This window comes from Elaeis guineensis, chromosome 3 (assembly GCF_000442705.2).
Source record: "Elaeis guineensis isolate ETL-2024a chromosome 3, EG11, whole genome shotgun sequence".
In the NCBI taxonomy this organism is placed as follows: domain Eukaryota; kingdom Viridiplantae; phylum Streptophyta; class Magnoliopsida; order Arecales; family Arecaceae; genus Elaeis; species Elaeis guineensis.
Window position 1 is genome coordinate 125,877,223 of NC_025995.2, and position 19,090 is coordinate 125,896,312.

The 19,090-nt window shown below is 39.0% G+C and overlaps 2 protein-coding genes across 3 annotated transcripts; both read right to left on the bottom strand.

Annotated features, from left to right (window-relative positions):
- Positions 1-995: 995 nt before the first annotated feature.
- LOC114913969 (uncharacterized) lies at positions 996-4,416 on the bottom strand. Of its 2 annotated transcripts, none has more exons than XM_029263127.2 (4): positions 4,278-4,416; positions 3,979-4,060; positions 3,796-3,844; positions 996-1,515 (listed from the first exon to the last, which is right to left on the bottom strand). In XM_029263127.2, the coding sequence occupies exons 2-4, from the start codon at positions 4,046-4,048 to the stop codon at positions 1,194-1,196; spliced, it is 441 nt and encodes a 146-aa protein (XP_029118960.1). In that variant the 5' UTR covers positions 4,049-4,060; positions 4,278-4,416; the 3' UTR covers positions 996-1,193. The 2 variants fall into 2 exon arrangements, with proteins under 2 accessions (XP_029118960.1, XP_073110996.1); XM_073254895.1 differs by lacking the exon at positions 996-1,515 and adding an exon at positions 1,762-2,145.
- On the bottom strand, positions 4,109-15,622 carry LOC105040274 (uncharacterized). Its single transcript, XM_010916732.4, has 5 exons — positions 15,384-15,622; positions 12,706-15,291; positions 8,293-10,071; positions 5,199-5,451; positions 4,109-5,094 (listed from the first exon to the last, which is right to left on the bottom strand). The coding sequence occupies exons 2-5, from the start codon at positions 15,145-15,147 to the stop codon at positions 4,544-4,546; spliced, it is 5,025 nt and encodes a 1,674-aa protein (XP_010915034.4). The 5' UTR covers positions 15,148-15,291; positions 15,384-15,622; the 3' UTR covers positions 4,109-4,543.
- Between the last annotated feature and the right edge of the window lie 3,468 nt (positions 15,623-19,090).

Below are 19,090 nucleotides of genomic sequence, written 5' to 3' on the forward strand. Positions count from 1 at the left end.
ATGTTTGCGTGGTATGTTCCTGCCTGAATGGAGGCAAATGATAGCCGTCTGGTAGTTCCTAGTGCCTAAAGGCGAAATCATGATGGGACCTTCCCTGCAACCTGAACGTTAGTTCTTTTTCATGCGCGCCTGCTTTAGTAGGGGCGTTGGTCAACAACGCCAACAACAGTGGATGCTACTTTGCTCATGAAAACAAATCAAGCAAGTCATTGTGCCTACATCATCACACGACCGTTGCGTCTGTCACTTGCAGCGGCAGCGGCAGTGGCAGCATGAGCCTAAGTTTGACTGTGTTCTGTTGTCAGGGCCGGTCCTGATATTTTTTAGACCTAGGGCTAAATGAAAAAAAGGGGTCTTCTCTAATAAAAATTAATATATTTTAAATATTAATTATTATTGAAAAATTAATCCACATACAATAATTTTCTATAGATATATTCGTTAAGCAACGTGTAAAACCTATCATTAACCTATTTAATTATTTTTTTTATTATAATATTGTAGAAAATCAATTTTGCATCCCATTAGAATATTAATGCAGGGCCTAAGGCCTAGAGCAGTCGTCCAATTCGACCTGCCTCTGTGCTGGCCCTGCTTCCCTCCTCTCTGTCAATCTCTTGAAACTGGTTTACTCACATTCCTCGATACCCTATGATGCTTGCCACAAGGGGTCACAAATATGATTCGCAAGGATCATCGAATCTGATCTACTGATTCACATCTTTTATGCATGGCACAACATCTCCATGAGGCACTTATCCCATTCTCTTACCCTCTCACTCCCTGGCAGACGCAGACGAAAAAAAAAAAGAAGGGGCCTGGGGGCCTGGGGCGGTCGCCCGCTTTGACCCGCCCCAGGGCCGGCCGTGTCTGTTGTCATCAAGAGATTTTTGTAATATCATCAGATGCCCTGCAGAAAACATATCAGCTGCTTCCTATTTTTACTCCAACCAGAAGTTAAAAAGCACTGAAAAAGGTGAAATTACTTCTCATACTCATTAAAGAAACAACTCGACAACCTTGGGCATATGTTATGATTATATTACTCCCCCTAAACTCCAGCAGCTCTGAATCGAACATTTGATCGTGGTCAGGACAACATAAGAATCATTTAATATCCTTGCGCTGGAACGGGAAATAGTGGTCTGGGAAAATAAATGCTGGCCCCTTCAGTGTGTTTCGAGGTTCGCAGCCTAGATCATCGATTGAATCAAATTCTCGCTTGCATCACTTGCATGAAAGATCCAAGCAAGAAACAGCATTTCCGTCAGGGCTATTAGCCTTTCCAGTTGTCCCAAGACAGATGAAATCACGGATGCAAGATTTAAAAAATTTACATGTATATAATTTAGGGCTATTAACACTAAACTACTACTTGCGTGTGGTGCATGCCCGCCTTCGTTATTCGCCCCTCCACCCCACTGAAGAGCGCGGTACAATGAAGAACTATAGTACTCAATCTTAACATCTGACCACACCTCCAGCCTTCTTTTGCAGCAAATCAGATATAATTGCCTGCAGCAGGTATCTTCAAATGTCTTTATTATTGTGAATATTATTATTATTATTATTATTATTATTATTATTATTATTATTATTATTATTATTATTATTATTATTATTTTATTTTTTGGGGTTTTGTTTGGGTGGGTGGGGGGGAGAAACAACTAAATCTGTATTTGAAATTCTTGAATAAAATAATGTATTACTTTTGACATTGATAACACGTCCTCACCACCAGCCTTCTTTTGCAGCAAATCAGATACAATTGCCTGCGGCAGTTTCAAATGACATTGATTTCTTGTGAACAAAAACAAACTAATTGTTTATTTGAAATTCTTATAATGCATTGGTTGTGACATTCATAACATGTCCACGCCTCTGGGCTCTGGCCATATTTTCCAGCAGTAAAACAGCCTTAAGCTAACTCTCCAATTGCATTATGTTTATGCATGCATACAAGCACACTAAACCAGAATACAATTGACATTTTCGGGTACAATACAGATTTAAGGATGTTAACATTCAAACTCATGATGCTAACATTCGAAATCATGCCTCCAGCCCTGCAGAATTCTGAACAAAGTGTCTGACTTCTTGCTGCAGAATTCAGAGGATGTAGCTGCTGACCGTCGGACGTTTTGACTGGCAAAAAGAATTATACTAAAGACAGCAAGAAAATGTTGCAATGGAAAAGGAAACAGCTGGGGCAAAACATAAATCGCTGAAGGTATCAGGTGTTAGTGGAAATTTTTGCAGTAAACTTTTCAGTAACAAGGGTTACGGTAAATGATCAGCCAGGAGGTCAAGAAGACTATCAGTAAAAACCTCTACCGCCCTCCATCACAGAGCCCAGTACAGACATTGCCCAAAAGGTCAGACTATCAGAATGAACACTTGATTGCACTCTTCTAGGATCCAGTGATCCATTTGTTCACAGGCAACACCCTTTTCCTAATCTCACTCCATATAACCATTTCCAACATGTAAACCATATAAGATGTACTTCATGCTTCCAACCCACATGTATGGTGTACCATCAAGTAATAGTTATCAAACTGGACCTTCATCTCACTACCCACATTTGCTAATTTAACGACTTACAAACCATATAAACACACTCTCCTCGCCTATGCATGTGTCACCCCTCCCCGCTTTTCCCTTCTCTTTCAGAGTTCAATAATATCTACTTTCACCTTTTAGACGACAACACAACATAATATGTGCATCAGGCATTTCCCACATCGACCGACTTAGAAAAGCAAGAAGTGCCATAAAGAGAAAACACCCCTCAACTTGAGCACTCAATAACAACAAAATATCAAGCGACTGAAAACACAGCTATTTGTTGATTATTTGAAACAGGGATAAATGAAAAGAAAAGACACCCTGTTCCCTACTGCTGCAGCGACTTGGCAGATGAAGACTCGAGAAGCACTAGAATTGAGGTGGTTGGGTGGAGGTTGTGGGGAGGTGGGGGGGTGTTGTGGGTGGGAGAGCATTATTTTCAATTTTTCCATCACACTTAGCACTAAAAACTTATCATCCAGCAATTCTGGTTGTTACATTCATAACATAATCATTGGAAAATTTATGCAGTGTTCTCTAACATATCTCTTGCTTGCTTCATGCAAATTATGATCATGTTGTTATCTTTAACGTTCAAGTGGAGCAGTTCTTGAAACATATAAAAGTGCTATTGACCCTTTTCAGGATTCATTCTCAAGCCTGATAAACATGAGAAAATGAGCTAAATAATCAAGAACTCTTTCCAAGATGTTGCATAAGCACTAAAATAAACCTCAAGTACTTAATCACTTTTAAACTAATAATATATAATTTCTGACTATGTTCTCAGCAATCAAGTTGATTTTATTGTTGATAACTATATTGTTTTAAGATTTTTGATAATATATAGACTATCAGAATTTGACTTCCACATATATGATACTTACACAAGGAACATACACATGTATGGCAATCTTCTCAAACTACGCAGAAGATGATTTTAAAAGGAGAACTAAAGATATTCTTTTGGCACAGTTTGAAACTTGATGGCACAGGATGGAGTATATTAGTTATAAATGGTCATAAAATGGAATTTTATAATGTTAGTATAGTACATAGAACCAGGGATACAATATTAAAAGCAAAATAAATTTTCAGCATGGATCTTGAGAGAAAGTAAGGAAGATCGTCGTCAAGGAGCATTCTCTCTATGGCATAGTAAAAACTAGAGAACTTGCACAAGAATATAAAATCTTATATAACTGTGGTAGTAAAACCACAAATTACCTGATATTTGCTGGAACATAGACCGAACACTGACTTTCCATGGAACAACCTAAATACAAAGTATATTAGAGATGAGAAAGGAACTCAAGCTATGACTTTTGTCATGGTTTAAAGAAGTTTATCATGAGGGACCATATAGTATTCAGATTCTAAACCAGAATGGAGGTTATGCGATCTACTTACAATTGCAGATATCAGCATTAGCCACTAGAACAGCAAGATATGCTTTCCCTGCCATTCCAAACTTGAACATGCCCAAATGGCCCTACATATCACCACCTTCATTCATCAGATAAGAATTGAGCATCAAAAGTGAAAGAAAACTTCCATCATGTGTATAATAATTCTGAGCCAAATGTACTATTGTTTGAGGACATTTTCCACAATAAGGTAGAAGTGAAGAGGGGGAATTTTCTGTACAAAAAGATTAGCAACCAAAAACAAAAACTACACCATCTACTTAATGGAGTGATAGACCCCACCGTCTAATGACAATAACTACAGCAGAAAGCCAAAATGGTTCGCCGAAGCAGCTGAACCAAAAGCTCAAAAACATTTTATCCGACTCGGCACAGCCCCGATGCAAAAGTTCACTTGGAATCCATCGTCTATGACTAAAAGGTCCTTTCTTGAAGGAGATACATAAGCCAATCTCCATGAAGAGTCTGTCCAGCAAAATGGTACAACGTGTTAAAAATCAGGTGTGATATTCCTATGCTCAAAAAAAGCCCCATGAATCTTTCCAATTTCACCAATCACCAATCAAATCTTTTTCAGATGCTTTTATTGCCTCTGCAGTCATAACTGCAGCCAAAGCTCTGCGAAGTGCAACATCAGCCCTGTGCAGCAGTCGCTCAGCTTTTTCTCTCTTAAGCTTGGCCATATTTAATGCATGCTGAGCTGCACCTGATGCATCCCGCAACCTGAACTCATCAATATCTGCTCGATGATTCTGATATCCATCACCCTGTGACTGCTTTGTGTTGGGCCAATCATGCATGTCAAGACCCCATTGGTAGAGTCCATTTCTCTTTGATTTTTGATTATATGAGAAAGGTGTTATTTGAGAATCCCTGGCAGATGGGAGCATGACCATCTTCTTAGAATTACTTTTGTTGAGCTTTGGGTGTGGAAATCTCTCTAAGCTATCATTTGTCAGGAGAGATTCTGTTCTTGAACTATCCCGTGGTGAGAAACTGGTTGGAGATGGAAACCAATGAAAAGAATCTGAAGATTCACAACTCGGGATAGCAAATAAGGTCCTCTCCTCTCCAACTAAAGGTCCATTCAATTTTCTGCCTGATACCACAAATAAACAAAAAATACGTAACAAGGAGTTATAGACATTAGAAAAATGAGATAAATATAGAACACGATAAAAGACAGGATAAAAGAAAATGTACCATGAGCATGGAAAGCATCCTGCTCTCTTGCAAAAGCATTATGGTGGCCTGTGAACATTAGTTTCTTATGAGACCTCTGCTTAGACCCTTTGTTAGGTACTTCCAAGCCTCGTGGCCTTAAACAGAAAGCAAACATGGGAGGTTTCTTGAGCAAACATGCCTTATCTTGACACCCATCAGATGAGCTGTGCATTTTGTTCATAGCTGATTCCCATTCTTTTAATTGCTGTTGGTAAAGCTCCCATAATGCAGGCTGAACAAGCAAATGAATGAAATTTGTTAAGTTCATGCATGTTATTAAGGAAGGGGGAGGAGCTTAAAGACCATCTTCTGCCTGGTCTTGCACAAAAGAAAGTGTGTGTCGCTGCAAATCTGCGAGATGACACGTGGTGCTGACAACCAGAGGTATAATGTGTCCTAGCTTTTCAGTAAGAAAAAACGAGAAAAAAGAAGCAAACTAAGGTCAATTGATGGAAATTCCAACAAAATTTAACTTGTATTGCCATGTAGAGACTTCCAAGTTCCAACCATTATGGCATTACATTTAAAGCCATCAATAAGTCATTATTGAATTAATGTTGCTTTAAGCTTGGCCAAGCCATTCTTCTTCTTCTTCTTCTTCTTCTTCTTCTTGAAAGAAGTAAACTAGGAATGCTACCTTCTGGGTTCAAACCCAGAAACCCGCCCTGGTTGCCTCGGCGGTCAAGCCACACATATTGCTATGCAACGACATTCAGAAACATTCCACAAAATGAATCTCCAAAAAACAATCAAAATATAGGTTCTTCTGAATTACTGATCCTTTCACAGTGAGAACAGGTTCACACAGCCAAATGATCTTGCAATCCCGGCCCAGGTCTAAGATGGGACATAGGCCCGTGATCAGCGCCCCTGCCTGAGTTTGAAGACCCATCAGGACCTTGCTTGTATGGTCAAGCAGAACTTTTTAAATAAACATATCTGCATGACACCTCTATGAAAATGCTAATACATCTTTAGTAAAGCACATCTTTTCCAATGTCAGTGCTTACCCTCTTTCTCATATGTCAATAGCCCTAGCATCCAAATATCCCATCCAAGGTTTTGCTGTGCCGGTACTAGAACCTGGACTAGTTGCGGCGGTATACTACGCAACCATGCTGCTCCGTTCCAGGCCCGTAGCAACACAACAAAGCTAGCAAAGGAGGGGAAGAGGGAGAGAGGAAGAGAGAAAGAGGAAGGGGGAGCTTTCGAGCCCCCATCTCCTCTGGCGCACGAGAACAGGGGTGGAGCCCCTGTTTTAAAATGAAACAAGAGTGGAACAGTGCCAATCCACCCCTAGTACAGCTCGATATGCCCCGAACAGTTTGGGGCAGTACAACATTCTTGATCACATCTAAGCTAAGAAAAGGCCCAAAATCTTGAAGCCAAATCGAAGGCCCAATTTGACCTTGGGCAATGCAAATTATTGGCTAATATAGACTAAGTTCAAAGCAGATTCATCATGCATGAACAATGTAAAAAAACACGGGCCAAGCTTGGGATCATTGACGTAAGCAAAGGTCATGATCAATTGCAGCAGCATCAAGAGTGAGGATGCAATCAGCTGGACTGAACCCTTGTTGGCCCAATGGCAAACCCTAGTTATCTAATATACAACACAAGTAGAAAGAACCTAGAAAAGTACCTAAAATGGAGGAAAGCACTATATTCCCTAAAATCTAACATGGACTAAAGAAGAAAGATACTAAAGCAAAATTATCATGCACACATGGTAAAAGATAATATATCAAGTTCATGATAAAAGGACAACCATAAGTAAATAGCATGATATAAATGCACGAAGGAAACCAGCAGAATACAAGTTTCACGAATAATATAAACAAATAATTTGCCAAGTATCATAATAGAACTGCAACTGTAAATAAACTACAGCACATTCTAAATCCACAAAAGGAAGCAACACAACATCAGGTCAGAGAAGGTGACGGCACCACGAGAGATATTGGAGACAAAAAAAATAGTCAATGTTCCAGCAACACTCAATCAAACAGGTCTGTTGCCTTGCCTAATCGGCAAGATCCTTATATAAGATTACCTTGCGCAAGTATACAATAGCAATGGCACAGCTGAAGTTTAAGCCTAAGTGCATCATAGATTCCTAAAAAGCGCGATAATAGAATTTGGGTTGTATGAAACACATGTTAAAAAAAACATATCAGTGCACGATGGTTTTACACCAATTTCTTGAATTGACAAATGATCAAAACAAAGTAGACATTCCAAAACATTCAGCAGACATGAAATTTCAAATGGCAAAAAGTGAAAAAATAAATTAGGCATGGAACCTCCAACTATTAAGGACAATAAGGAAGCAAGATCCACATCAACCACTTAATGTGACAAATCAGATGATATCAGTCCCAAAAAATTAAAATGTTTCGTAGGTTAGAATCAGGTGAAAATTGTCTGAACAATGTAAAAGATAAGGGGGGGAGGCTGAGTACCAAATCAATCAATGAAACTGTTTTATACTATGGACAATAGCAGCTAGATGCTGTATGATATATAATTTGATAGAAATATTAGTAAATATAATTTGACAGTGGAAACAAGAGAAGGCATCATTTTGCAGATCTGCTATGATAACAGTCAAACATGATTCAGAAGATAAAATTGGAAATAGAGCACATGTAAGCAGAAGCCACGTAGATAAAATCCTATGTCCCCTAGACAGCATCAAAGTTAGCACTTCAAAGCTTCTGAACAAAACAACATGCTGGCAGTCAACTCAGTCAGTCACTATGCTCAACTAAGCCTTAATCCCAAACTAGCTGGGGTCCACTACATGAATCCTTTTCTTCCGTTCTGTCCAGTTTAGGCAGTCGGTTAATATGTATGAATCAGTAAACAGATACTTTACCAACAGGAGAAAACATACATATTATGCTGTTATGACTACTTAATGAAAATTAAAACAAATTGCTAGAATTACTTGAAAGAAATTGTTGCAGACAAAAATATACAAAATAAATTAAGTTTCTCAACATTTGAATCAAATGTCTGTGAATTTAAGCATCCATAATAGGATCAGAAGAAGCAGATGAAATATCACCTGAAACTGCCGAATCAGAGGCATGCCTTTCTTCTGTCTCTTTTGACACCAGTGCTCATGAATCTCTTTAACAACATCTAGCGGACCAACATCAGCCATGAATTCCTCTATTTCATCACCTGTAAACTCATTACACTGTTGAGCATATGCAAATTTCTCACACATGTCCATGACCCTTTCAAACAAATCTTCCGTGATCTCAATCATTTTACCACCATTAGAATCGCAAGAATTTCTTGTTGTTGATATCCACTCCTCATCAGCACTATCCATGTCATATAACACATGAGCTGGATCCAGTGCCATGTCAATCTCTGTCCCATCTTGCCGAAAATATTTTGGTGGATTTCGAACAAAAGGCATGTCAGCAATGTTGTCATCACCATCTGCGATCAAGCGAACACCTGGGATAGGAATATGTTTAACAGAGGCAGCCCTAATGTTCCGATTGTAGCACTCTTCATGCATTTGTTTGAAAAAAGACCACTGGTTCCTGTCAGCAAATTCTAAGGTCCAATCCTTTCCTCCTTTCCACATCATAGCATGAGTGTAACGATTTGTTGTCCCAGGCTGCAGGAAGTGGTGTACCTTATGAAAATACTTGGTAATCCCTGAAAATTTTACACAAATCCTCCAATTCTGCTGATCATCTGACTCAAGTACAACCTGCGCTCCACATTCTCTCCGCCCTCTATCTGAAAGTGTAACAAGGACATTTGCATCACATGTCCGTGACTCCCAATAGCTCTGAGGATTTCCCAAGCAACCAGAAGACCTCTTTACATTATTGTTTTTTATTTTTTTATAGGTATGTGCTTTACGGTGATTGCTTTGGGGTTTTAAACCAAGTTCGCAGCCTCCAGAGGATAATGAATATGATACCTGTGTTCTAGGTTTCTTGGAGCCATTTTGCACAAAATCTTCTGGCCATAATTTTTCATGGTGACCAAATGCACATGAAGCTGAAGAATGGCGATTGCGATGCCATATGCTTCTCGGAGCAGTTGGATTTGCACTATATATTGCATGCTCATTCATTTCCCAGACCAGATCAGATGCAGGCTCAGCAGCTTGTGTTCTCTTACCAAATGAATGCCCCTCCACCACTTCATCAAGCAGTTGAGCTTGGACATTGGTAGCATTCATAGAAGAATTGCACCCACCTTCAGACTTGTCTGGGGAAAAAGAATCTTCAGGATATGAAGAAGATGACTTATCAGCACCTTTCCATGACTCAATCTGACATTGTAGCCTTTCACGTACATTAACAGTCTCACCATAACTGCTGTTCTCCGTATCTCCATGACCTACCAAATTTTCGATCACTTTAACCTCAGTAACGAGGAGATCATGAGAGGATTTCATCCAGTTACCATCACTGCTAGCAGAGAGAGCATCTGTTTCTCGCCTTCCAGAACTGGCAGCAGCCTGGGCCAAAGAGGTTCCCAGGTTCTCATGTGTGACTTCAGAAACTTGATCAGAAGGTTCCTCAACGAGAGAGCAGCCATCAGCTGCCAATTGGTCATTATTACATGGATGTTCTTGTGAAGAAATTGTAGTGGCCTTCTGAGAGGAAACAGAGGCTGCATTGTTCTCAATCAGAAATTTGACATGAATGCTCAGTAAAAAGGAAGCTAGAGCAGGTAAGAAAAAGGTGCATTGGAGAGGACCACCACGTTTCTCATCAAGATAACAAACTGTAGGTTTTGTATTCAAATAAAATAATTTATTGGGGATAAGCCCCTGTAGAAGGTCTGAGAAATATCCTTCTGAGCAATCCTGCATACCAGAAACATACAGAAATTTACTTGACAGCCTATCAGAACTTACAAAATCAATACCCAAGGTATTGACATGACTACAGTTTTAGTTGACTTATAAAGGTATAAAAACTTTCATGAAAAGAACAGCATCTTTTCTAACAAAGAGAAGAATTTAACATGCATACGCATATAGATGCTAGAGATCATTTGAGAATAACAACTTCTCAAAACTCAAATGTAAATCTCCTTGCTCCCATAACACATCAACATATTGGCTGCATCACAAAAGAAGGTTCACAAACTTAAACTTGGTTCAGAAGTTCTATAACAAGCACTAAATCCAACGTTTCTTTTTTTCAAGAAAAGGGCACATTTCCCAATCTGATCCCCAATAAGTTTCGCTCTCTTATAATTTTCTTTCTGGTTGGGGGGAGTTGAACTATGGAATAGAAATGAAAATGAGTGAGTCCCATTCTAGTTGTTTTGTTGGAGGGAGTTCTATTCCCATTCCAATTCCAGGGGGGATGGAAATGCCCAATTCCTCAAAACCTAATTTCTACTCTCCCCTAGTATTTAAATTCCATTCTGATTCTGGTCAAGAACCAAACAAATCGGATGATATGGCCATTCTAGTTCTCAGTCCAATCCATTCCAATTCCGATTCCAGTCGTGAATCAAACACGCCACTCTAGTTTTTGGTGAACGGGACAAAAACAATTATTGCTATCCAACAAACAACTGAATATGCTAATCTTTCTCTATTAAATGGAAGTTTATAGCATTAATTTTTTCTATTACTAAAGAGAATGGAGACATGGTCATCCATCTGAGCAGTTTCTGATATGAAAGAATAAGAGATTAAGGTCATAACTATCCTTAACAGAAAGAAATTAATGTAGGTATTAGTTAAATGGCAGAGTATGTTTTGTCCAATTTACCAAAATGAAGTGCTAAGTATCTTTTTTATAACTTAAAGGGACTGTTTTGGGATAGGATTGAGAAAGGGGGACTCAACATGCCAAAATCTCTCTCAGGGATGTCAAGCACCACAATCTTCTGATCTACTAAGAACGACAAATAAGGTTTTCAGAGATGATGAAGCTTATTGTGTCATGTTAGTCATGCTACTTTTTTGGGCTAGGATTGTTTTGGGATGAATATTGTCATGCTAAATATCTTTTTATAATAGAAAGAGACTATTTTGGTAGAGGACTGGGAAAGGGGGACTCACATGCCAAAATCTCTCATAGGAATGTCAGGCACCACAACAAGGTTTGCCGTACTAGTCGGTATATATACCATACCGGACATATTGGATCATATCAATATCAAATTGGCATGCTATCTCATACCATATCAACACTTGATATGCTGTCTCATACCATACTGAATTGCGCACCGACATTATAATAGAATGGTAGTAGTATGAGTCCAATACCGAGATAACAAACCTTACACCACAATCTTCTGATCCAGTAAAAACAACACTAAGGTTTTTAGAGACGACAAAGGTTGTTGAGGCAAGTTTGTCATGCCAGCTTATTGGGCATACTTCCTTAATTATGTAGAACCAGAATAATGTAGTTTATGTTAAAACCACAAGCATAATGCACATCGAAGTTTTATAGATCCCACAATTGGTTTTTACACTTAGCATGCTGGCTTCACTCGATAACAGCTCTATTGGCAGGTACAAAACATGTGAACTAGCACGAAGAACGAAACAGTACAAGAATATGAAATATGCTTGGAGATTTATAATATTTGATATCTGGTGTTTACTTTACACACATATAACTAGATGAAGCTCAATTTGAAGATTGGGCAACATTCAGTAATTCAAACTCATCCTGCAAAATCTAGGTATCCTATCCAGTGATATTTAGAAAAATAAGAATTTTATAGCTAGAAATAGTCAAGCTTTATTGGTCGATGCTGATCAGAGATAATTCTACACTTTTGGAAACAAACTGCATAACCTACTAGCAAAAAGTATATGTAATTGTAAACTCGACATACGTAGTTGGCATATACACTCATAAAAGAACAGAAAATACATAATTATCAAGTATAATATGCTGTAATAGATACAACATGAAATACACCATACCATAAGTAATGGCCAGATTATCCCCAAATATTAAAACATGTCCATAAGTCCATTATTAATATGCTTTGGTACCATATCTGTTTCCCCAACTATGAATTCCTTATATCAGGAACAGCTTCGTTTTCAACAAAACTACCAAATAAAGTGAAAATGTGTTTCCAGAGAAATATGCACCAATTCTCAGCAAAGCTTTCCATGAAGCCTAGCTGAAGGTCGATAAGCTAACAAAACAAAATATTTTTCAACAATTTTGTCCTGTTTGAACAAAGCATAAACAATAGAAGACACTGACAAGTGTTGGAACATGCCAACCAAAGCTGTGCACAGTTTCAGCTGATGCCACCTGTTTCAGCAGATGCATATGGTCAATCCAACAGAATCAGTCAATTAAAACTTGTCTGGATCAAGATATTGCATTATCTATCATATACTAAAAGATAAAATTTCTAAGAGCTAGTGAATGGTGTGAATATTTCAGGATGCATTACAAATGCTTATCAGTAAACAAAGCAAAGTTAAAAGGGGAAAAAAACAGAATACCTCAAGTGAAGCTGGATCCTTAACATTGGAAGTGCAGACTATTTGATCACTTTTTCTTGGGAGGTTCTTGATGCTTGAATATGTGATCTCCGCTACAGGTAGCTCCTTGACTTTCATGCAATGCAGTTCGAGTTTATCTTCCAGGCATTTCCATTTCGATTTATTTAGCTTGAAGAAGCTGTATAAGATGATGAGAAGGTCCCCTCCTTGATCATGCAAGCCTGAAATCTTGAACCCAATTGAAGTGCAGGGCATTTCTAGCTCGATGAAGTTGCTTTGATCGGTATGTTGATAAAATGTCCTAATGATTACACAGAGTATAGATACTGCCCACTTTAAACACCCCTCAAACAAGAGAATCCTTAATCCTTGAGCATTATCAACAAAAATTAATTCCATATGAACCATTGGCCACACATGCATCAGTTTACCACACTGCATAAGAAAATGGGCTCGGCACAGCCAAAAGCTTTCAGCTCCAAATGCAAGCTCATGAATGTACTGAGTTGGTATCATCAGTTTCAATGCAACTTGTTTCACTTCTACTGATGTGCTGATTACATTCGGTCCTTCTATAACTGTTGCCCTGTTAGCAACAGAAGCAAGTATACTGATTGACTGGGTGGAACTACCACAAGCAAAGTCCTGCTCCAGCATATTGTTGCCCAAACGATCCTTTCTATAGCGAAAACGCTTCCTGGAATAGACATAAGATAACTTCCTATCTTCAAAGCCAGTTTTGCCCTTCAGCACCAGTGCTTCAGCAATGCCCTCATCAGATGACCTCTTTGGCACATCAGATTTGGAAAATAATTTATTTGATCTCAAATCAGATGGACTCACAGCCATGTGTTTTTTCATCTCCAACGAAATGGATGGCTCAAAATCCTTTAGTGGATTAGCTCTACCCTGCTTCTTTATGATATTAGCTGGGGTTGACTTCAGTAGGCGATTTGACCGAGCCAGCCATGAGATAATGGGTTCCGACTCCATCAAGCTGCCTACACCACTGTCATCCATAGCATGTTTCACAAGTTGTCTACTCGTCGGTTTCCGTTCCAAAGAATTCTCGGAATTAAACTTGCTTCTGACTTCACTAGGGAAAAGCAACAGCTTGAATCTCTCATTTTGAAGATTAATCCACTCTTCATCACGATCATCGTATTTGACATGGTGCAACTCTGTTATAGGATCATAATCCTTAACCAGGCCAAAATACCAACTCTTGTCCAGAGGCCAAAATACTTTAATTCTCTGCTTGACGATGCAATAGGGATCCATATCCTTAGAGCAGACCTCATAGAAATGACGACGCTTCCTGACAAAACTTTTACCATTGCGTTTCCTTGGGCGCAGCACCCTACCTGCAGCATCCACAGGAGAAGCTTCTATCACTGGATCCTGCAAATTCTGATGAAATGATTGCACTAATGATGACCTGGTTGCTGATTCTGTTGTAGGCACCATCCTATTCCTTGAGAATCCTGTACACCTTGGATCAAACCGAGATGAAAGCATTCTGGCAGCATTTTGTTCCAGGTTCTCATCATCGTCATCCTGAAAATCCCCAGAAAATGGCTCATCATTGCCAATCAAAGGTGCTTCATTCTCAAGATTAGTCTCTTTAATCACTGTGGGCTGCTGTTTCTTCCTATTTTGGTCCCTTCTACTACTAACCTGAATGGAACTACCACTTCCACCTTCAATGTGAGGAACAGAACTACTTCTACTGGATCCATACTCCTTAAATTCATTAAGTTTCCTCCTCTGCCTACCATTTGACACCTGAGACTGAGGAACTACAATGGTGGATGATTCATTGTTCCAAACTTCTGTACTGCTGTTACCACATTTGAGGTTACTCGTAGCACTCTTCAAGCTGACAATATCTTCGGATTTTTTCCACCTTGAGATGCCTCGCGGTCGCTTTGGAATAACTACACTATCAACCAACCCACTCGAGTTCCCTAAGTTCCCAACTTGCTGAGATCGGCGTTTTTTCTTCTTCGATGATGCTATGGTAAGATCATTTCCCACGTGTCTTACCTTACCATTTGCAATTTCCAAACTGCCTGAAACACCACTTATGGTGCCCACTTTCTCCGTCGTTCCAACAGCAAAAACAGACCCATCCTGCTTTGGTCTTGACGTTTTCAGATTGTTGCGGTGCCTCTTAATGGCAGGTCCTAAACTGCTCAGAGAGACCTCCTTTCTACTCCTTTTACTCCTTAATTCCTCTAGAACAGAACCACCATTATCATATGAGGAACTCCTTTTCCGCTTCAAAGCTTTAGCAATCTCTCTCGCCCCCAAAAGCTCCTTCTGAGCCCATAGTTTTCTATCAGAACCCGTTGGTTTCTTCACATAAATGCTGGGGAGATTAAAAGGTCTCGACTTCTTGGGAATATCGGGTACCACAGGTTTCTCGACGCTGAGTTCCATCAACAGACCCTCAATCCAAATGAAGGCAACCAAAACCCCCAAATTTTATCATCCATCATACATTAGGCGCCGATCGAAACCCTAATTCCGGATCTGACAACATCATTCCAACCACATGATCCCAAAACGCACAGAAATAGAACACTGAAAAGCAAGGATACCGATCAAAACCCATTTCCCGACCGATCTCCCAACAAAATCGAAGCGATCAAAGGAAAAGGGGGGAACCCACGTACCTGAATCAAAAGCGCATATCTGGAACAAATTCTCCCACCGATCGGCTCCAGACTCTATGGGGAAACTGGTTCCCCGATCGAATCCGATCTCTCTTGCAAGGAAATCCTTCGATTTATACGACTTCCTCCGAGGTGATTCCCCAACCCAACCCTAGATAGAAAACGACGAGCTAGGGTTTCTTCAATTTCAAGAGACCCAGGGTTTAGAAACCGAAAAAATGGAAAACAGGGGAAATGAAAATACAACCAACTCCCCCCGAAGACTACGCCAGACCTGTACGTCCGATCTTGATCTGACGGCCCATACTTTCTCTTATGACAAATGGGCGCCGAATGGCATTGATGAGAGTCCCGATTTTTCGCGGCGACTTAAAAAGAAACGGACGGTTGAGATCGATTTCGTGGATGACGTCGACGGTTGTGATGCGAGAGAACGTTAGAGACATTTGGGCGGGGTACGTGACGCGTCGTTACCAGCTGAAATTATTTACTGAAAGGCTCGTCGAAGCTTTACCTTTTCCGGTCGAATCTCGAAAGAAAGTTGCCTCTGTTTTTTAGAGTAAATTACCATTCGTGCCCTCTTTCCCCTTTCAAGAAGCGTTAGGCACGGCCCTCCGATTTTAGAAATTTACCAAATTATTCGCCTTTCCCGGAGGGAGGGTTTGGTGTACAGTGTACCATGATCCGGTGGACTCAGGCTAGGCTCTGAGCGGCCCGGGTCTGTTACTAATGGATCCGTAATCCGGATGTGGCAGGTGTGGCATTTAGTGGCCGGACCTTAAAAACGGTTGCTTGATGCGCTCCCATCACCATCACGTTGATGGACTTTTCTTATTTTTAATTGGATTACTGTGAATTTGTGTTTTATCTCTCCATATCACGATATCTGCTAGAGATACAAATAGATCCAACCAGATTGAATCACGAGTGATTCTGATCTGATCTAATTTTTTGATCGGATCTAAATATTGAACCCAAATTCAGTCCAACAAAAGATTGGATTAGATCGAGTCAAATCCATGATCAAATTTTTTTGGATCGGATCCATGTATAATCTAATCCTGATCCATAAAATACGAATCCGATTCGGATTCGGACCTAGATCAATTCGGATCTAAGTTATAAATAATAAGATCAATAAGTATAAGATTTATAAATAAACCTTATTTGTACTATAAATTTTGATCTTAATATATAAAACTATTAGAGCTCTCATATCCCACACTCTTCATTCAAGAATTTAAAAAGTCTAATCATATTTTTTTCATATTGCCCCTAACTTGGTTAATCCAAATTCAAAATATTTTAATAAAATTTTAAAAGATAAAAATTTAAAAATTAATAGACTGTCTTTTCAAGAACAACAGATATTAAAGTAAGCTCGATCAAAATTAACATTCATATAATATAGGAACAAAGAGAGATAAGATATGGGTTCGATCGGATCAGATCGGTTCATTTATCTCAAGATCTAAATTAATTCAAAAATCTCTACAGATCGGATCGGATCAAATTGGATCAAAATTTAGTAAATCCATATCCAATCTGAAAAATGGAACGGATCTAATTTTAGAATCCGATCCGGATCTATGGATCCTTTAAAATGATTCAGATCGGATCTACGTGGATCGAATCGGATCAGATCAAAATCAATTTGACCCATTTGCAACCTTAGTATCTGCCTCTCCTGGTATCCATTTCCTCAGCCTCTACTTTACCTTTGAACCACAAAATAAATATTCGATTACTTTCTCCAGCTTATATTTATTATTTTATCCATATAATTTTTTATTAAAATAAAATATAATATCAAAATTCAAAATCTATATTTAATATTCATTTATTATTTATTTATATAAATATATTTTAAATTAAAAAATAAAATAATAAGCAAATCATAAATACAATATTTTAATATATATGGGAAACTCTCGTGATCTATTTATGTGCGATACGTTCTTATAGGCTCTATTATTATCTACTTATAATATTTTATAAAAATAAAATAAAATATCAAAAAAGAAATCTTTCATTAGTATTTGTTTATATAAATTTTATTTTTAATTAAAAATAAAGTAATACAAGCAATGTATATGTCATGTTTTAGTATATATATAGTATTTATGTGAAAAGGTATGAATAGTTTGGTCTACTTATTTTCTATTATCTAATGCAAGTCTCTTTCTGTGTACTCATTTTGATAGATGCGCTACTCTTGTTCCTTCTAATAAAAAATATTTAATTATTTAAAATAACAATAATAGCTCGGGAGATTATTCCATATCATGATAGTGCTCCAGACAATACGACATAAACATGTATGTTTGATATAGTCGTGGAAGATATATCAGAAGTGATGATTTGGAGACTATGCCCCCATATTGACAATCCATAGTGTAACGTATTAGGGTTTAAAATATTTTAGCCAAGCTACGAGTTATTTAGTTTAAAATGGTTTAGCCAAGCTTCGAGCCATTTAGTTTAAAATGATTTAGGCAAGCTTTGAGTTTTTTTAGTTGTCTTACTTTGTCAAAAAATATTCACACACGAGTTATGGCCATAAATGTTCGGGCCCTATTTTTTCTTTATATACACATGCATGTTTTTGTGGTTATATTAATAAGCAAACAAGGCCGACCCTGGGGCAGATCGAACTAGGCGACTGCCCTAGGCCCCATGTGAGACTCTCGCCTCCCGTAGCATCAACAGAAAAAAAAAAAAAAGTTGATAGTTTTTTATTTCATTACTCTAGAAGTGCCAGGTATTTTTTCCATTGACAGGAAACATGTCCTGCCTCTCGACATAAGCTGCCCCGTAGAACTTCCTCGGCTCCCATGCCAGCCTACGCTAAACGTTCAACCAGATTCTTAGAAAGCACTATCCTGACTGCATCATCGCTGATATGTTCTACCCATGGACTGTCAGCCTCGCAAAAGACTTCGGTATACCGCTGCTCTTCTTCCATGGCATGAGCTTTCTTATCCTCTGCATCGGCCATAGCATGCACCACCCAAACCCTCCTCTTGTCCGATGATCCTGAGACCGTTGACATCCTCGGCCTCCCGCATCGTATCAAGTTGAAACGATCGCAGATCCCAGACTTATCCAAAGTCAGCTCCTTCTTGAGTGATCTCTTTTGTTAGCTGGGTGAGGTTGAGATGGGCTGCTCTGACGTGCTAGTCAACAGTTTTTATGAACTCGAGCCAGACTTCGCCATCCACTATAAGAAGCTCACTGGAAGGAAGGCGTGGCACGTCGGTCTGGTGTCGCTATGCAACAAAGACTTCGATGAGAAGTCCAACAGGAGGACATGGCTAGGCCCTATTTTTAAAATATACTAATTTTTAATAAAGAAGGCTCTATTTTTTCATTTGACCCCGGATCTAAAAAAATATCAGCACCGGTCTTGTAAGCAAATTACGAATTTCCACTATTTTGGGAGCCAGACACCATCCATAATTAGCTTGCTCACAAACTAAAATCAGACATTATGCCTCGTGTGCTCGCTTGTATCGTAACCATACAAATTTGAACAAACAAGCTCGCCAATTAAAGCCAACCTATTCATGAACAACGCGCTTCACCGATAGCCTTGCAAGTGGGCAAGCACCGTAGTCAGGTGATGTAGTCTCTTGTTCTACCTGATGGTGTAGCCGATAGCTTTTGGCACAACATACATGTGGCTCGGGGATTGGAATTTGTACGAT

Coding starts and splice junctions, on each gene's coding strand:
- LOC105040274 (XM_010916732.4), bottom strand. CDS start 15,147: ATGGAACTCAGCGTCGAGAAACCTGTGGTACCCGATATTCCCAAGAAG. Junction 10,072..12,705: donor AGGATCCAGCTTCACTTGAG/GTATTCTGTTTT, acceptor TCTGGTATGCAG/GATTGCTCAGAAGGATATTT. Junction 5,095..5,198: donor GGATGCTTTCCATGCTCATG/GTACATTTTCTT, acceptor TTGTGGTATCAG/GCAGAAAATTGAATGGACCT.
- LOC114913969 (XM_029263127.2), bottom strand. CDS start 4,048: ATGTTCAAGTTTGGAATGGCAGGGAAAGCATATCTTGCTGTTCTAGTG. Junction 3,845..3,978: donor TAATGCTGATATCTGCAATT/GTAAGTAGATCG, acceptor CTTTGTATTTAG/GTTGTTCCATGGAAAGTCAG. Junction 1,516..3,795: donor TATGTTCCAGCAAATATCAG/GTAATTTGTGGT, acceptor TACCTGCTGCAG/GCAATTATATCTGATTTGCT.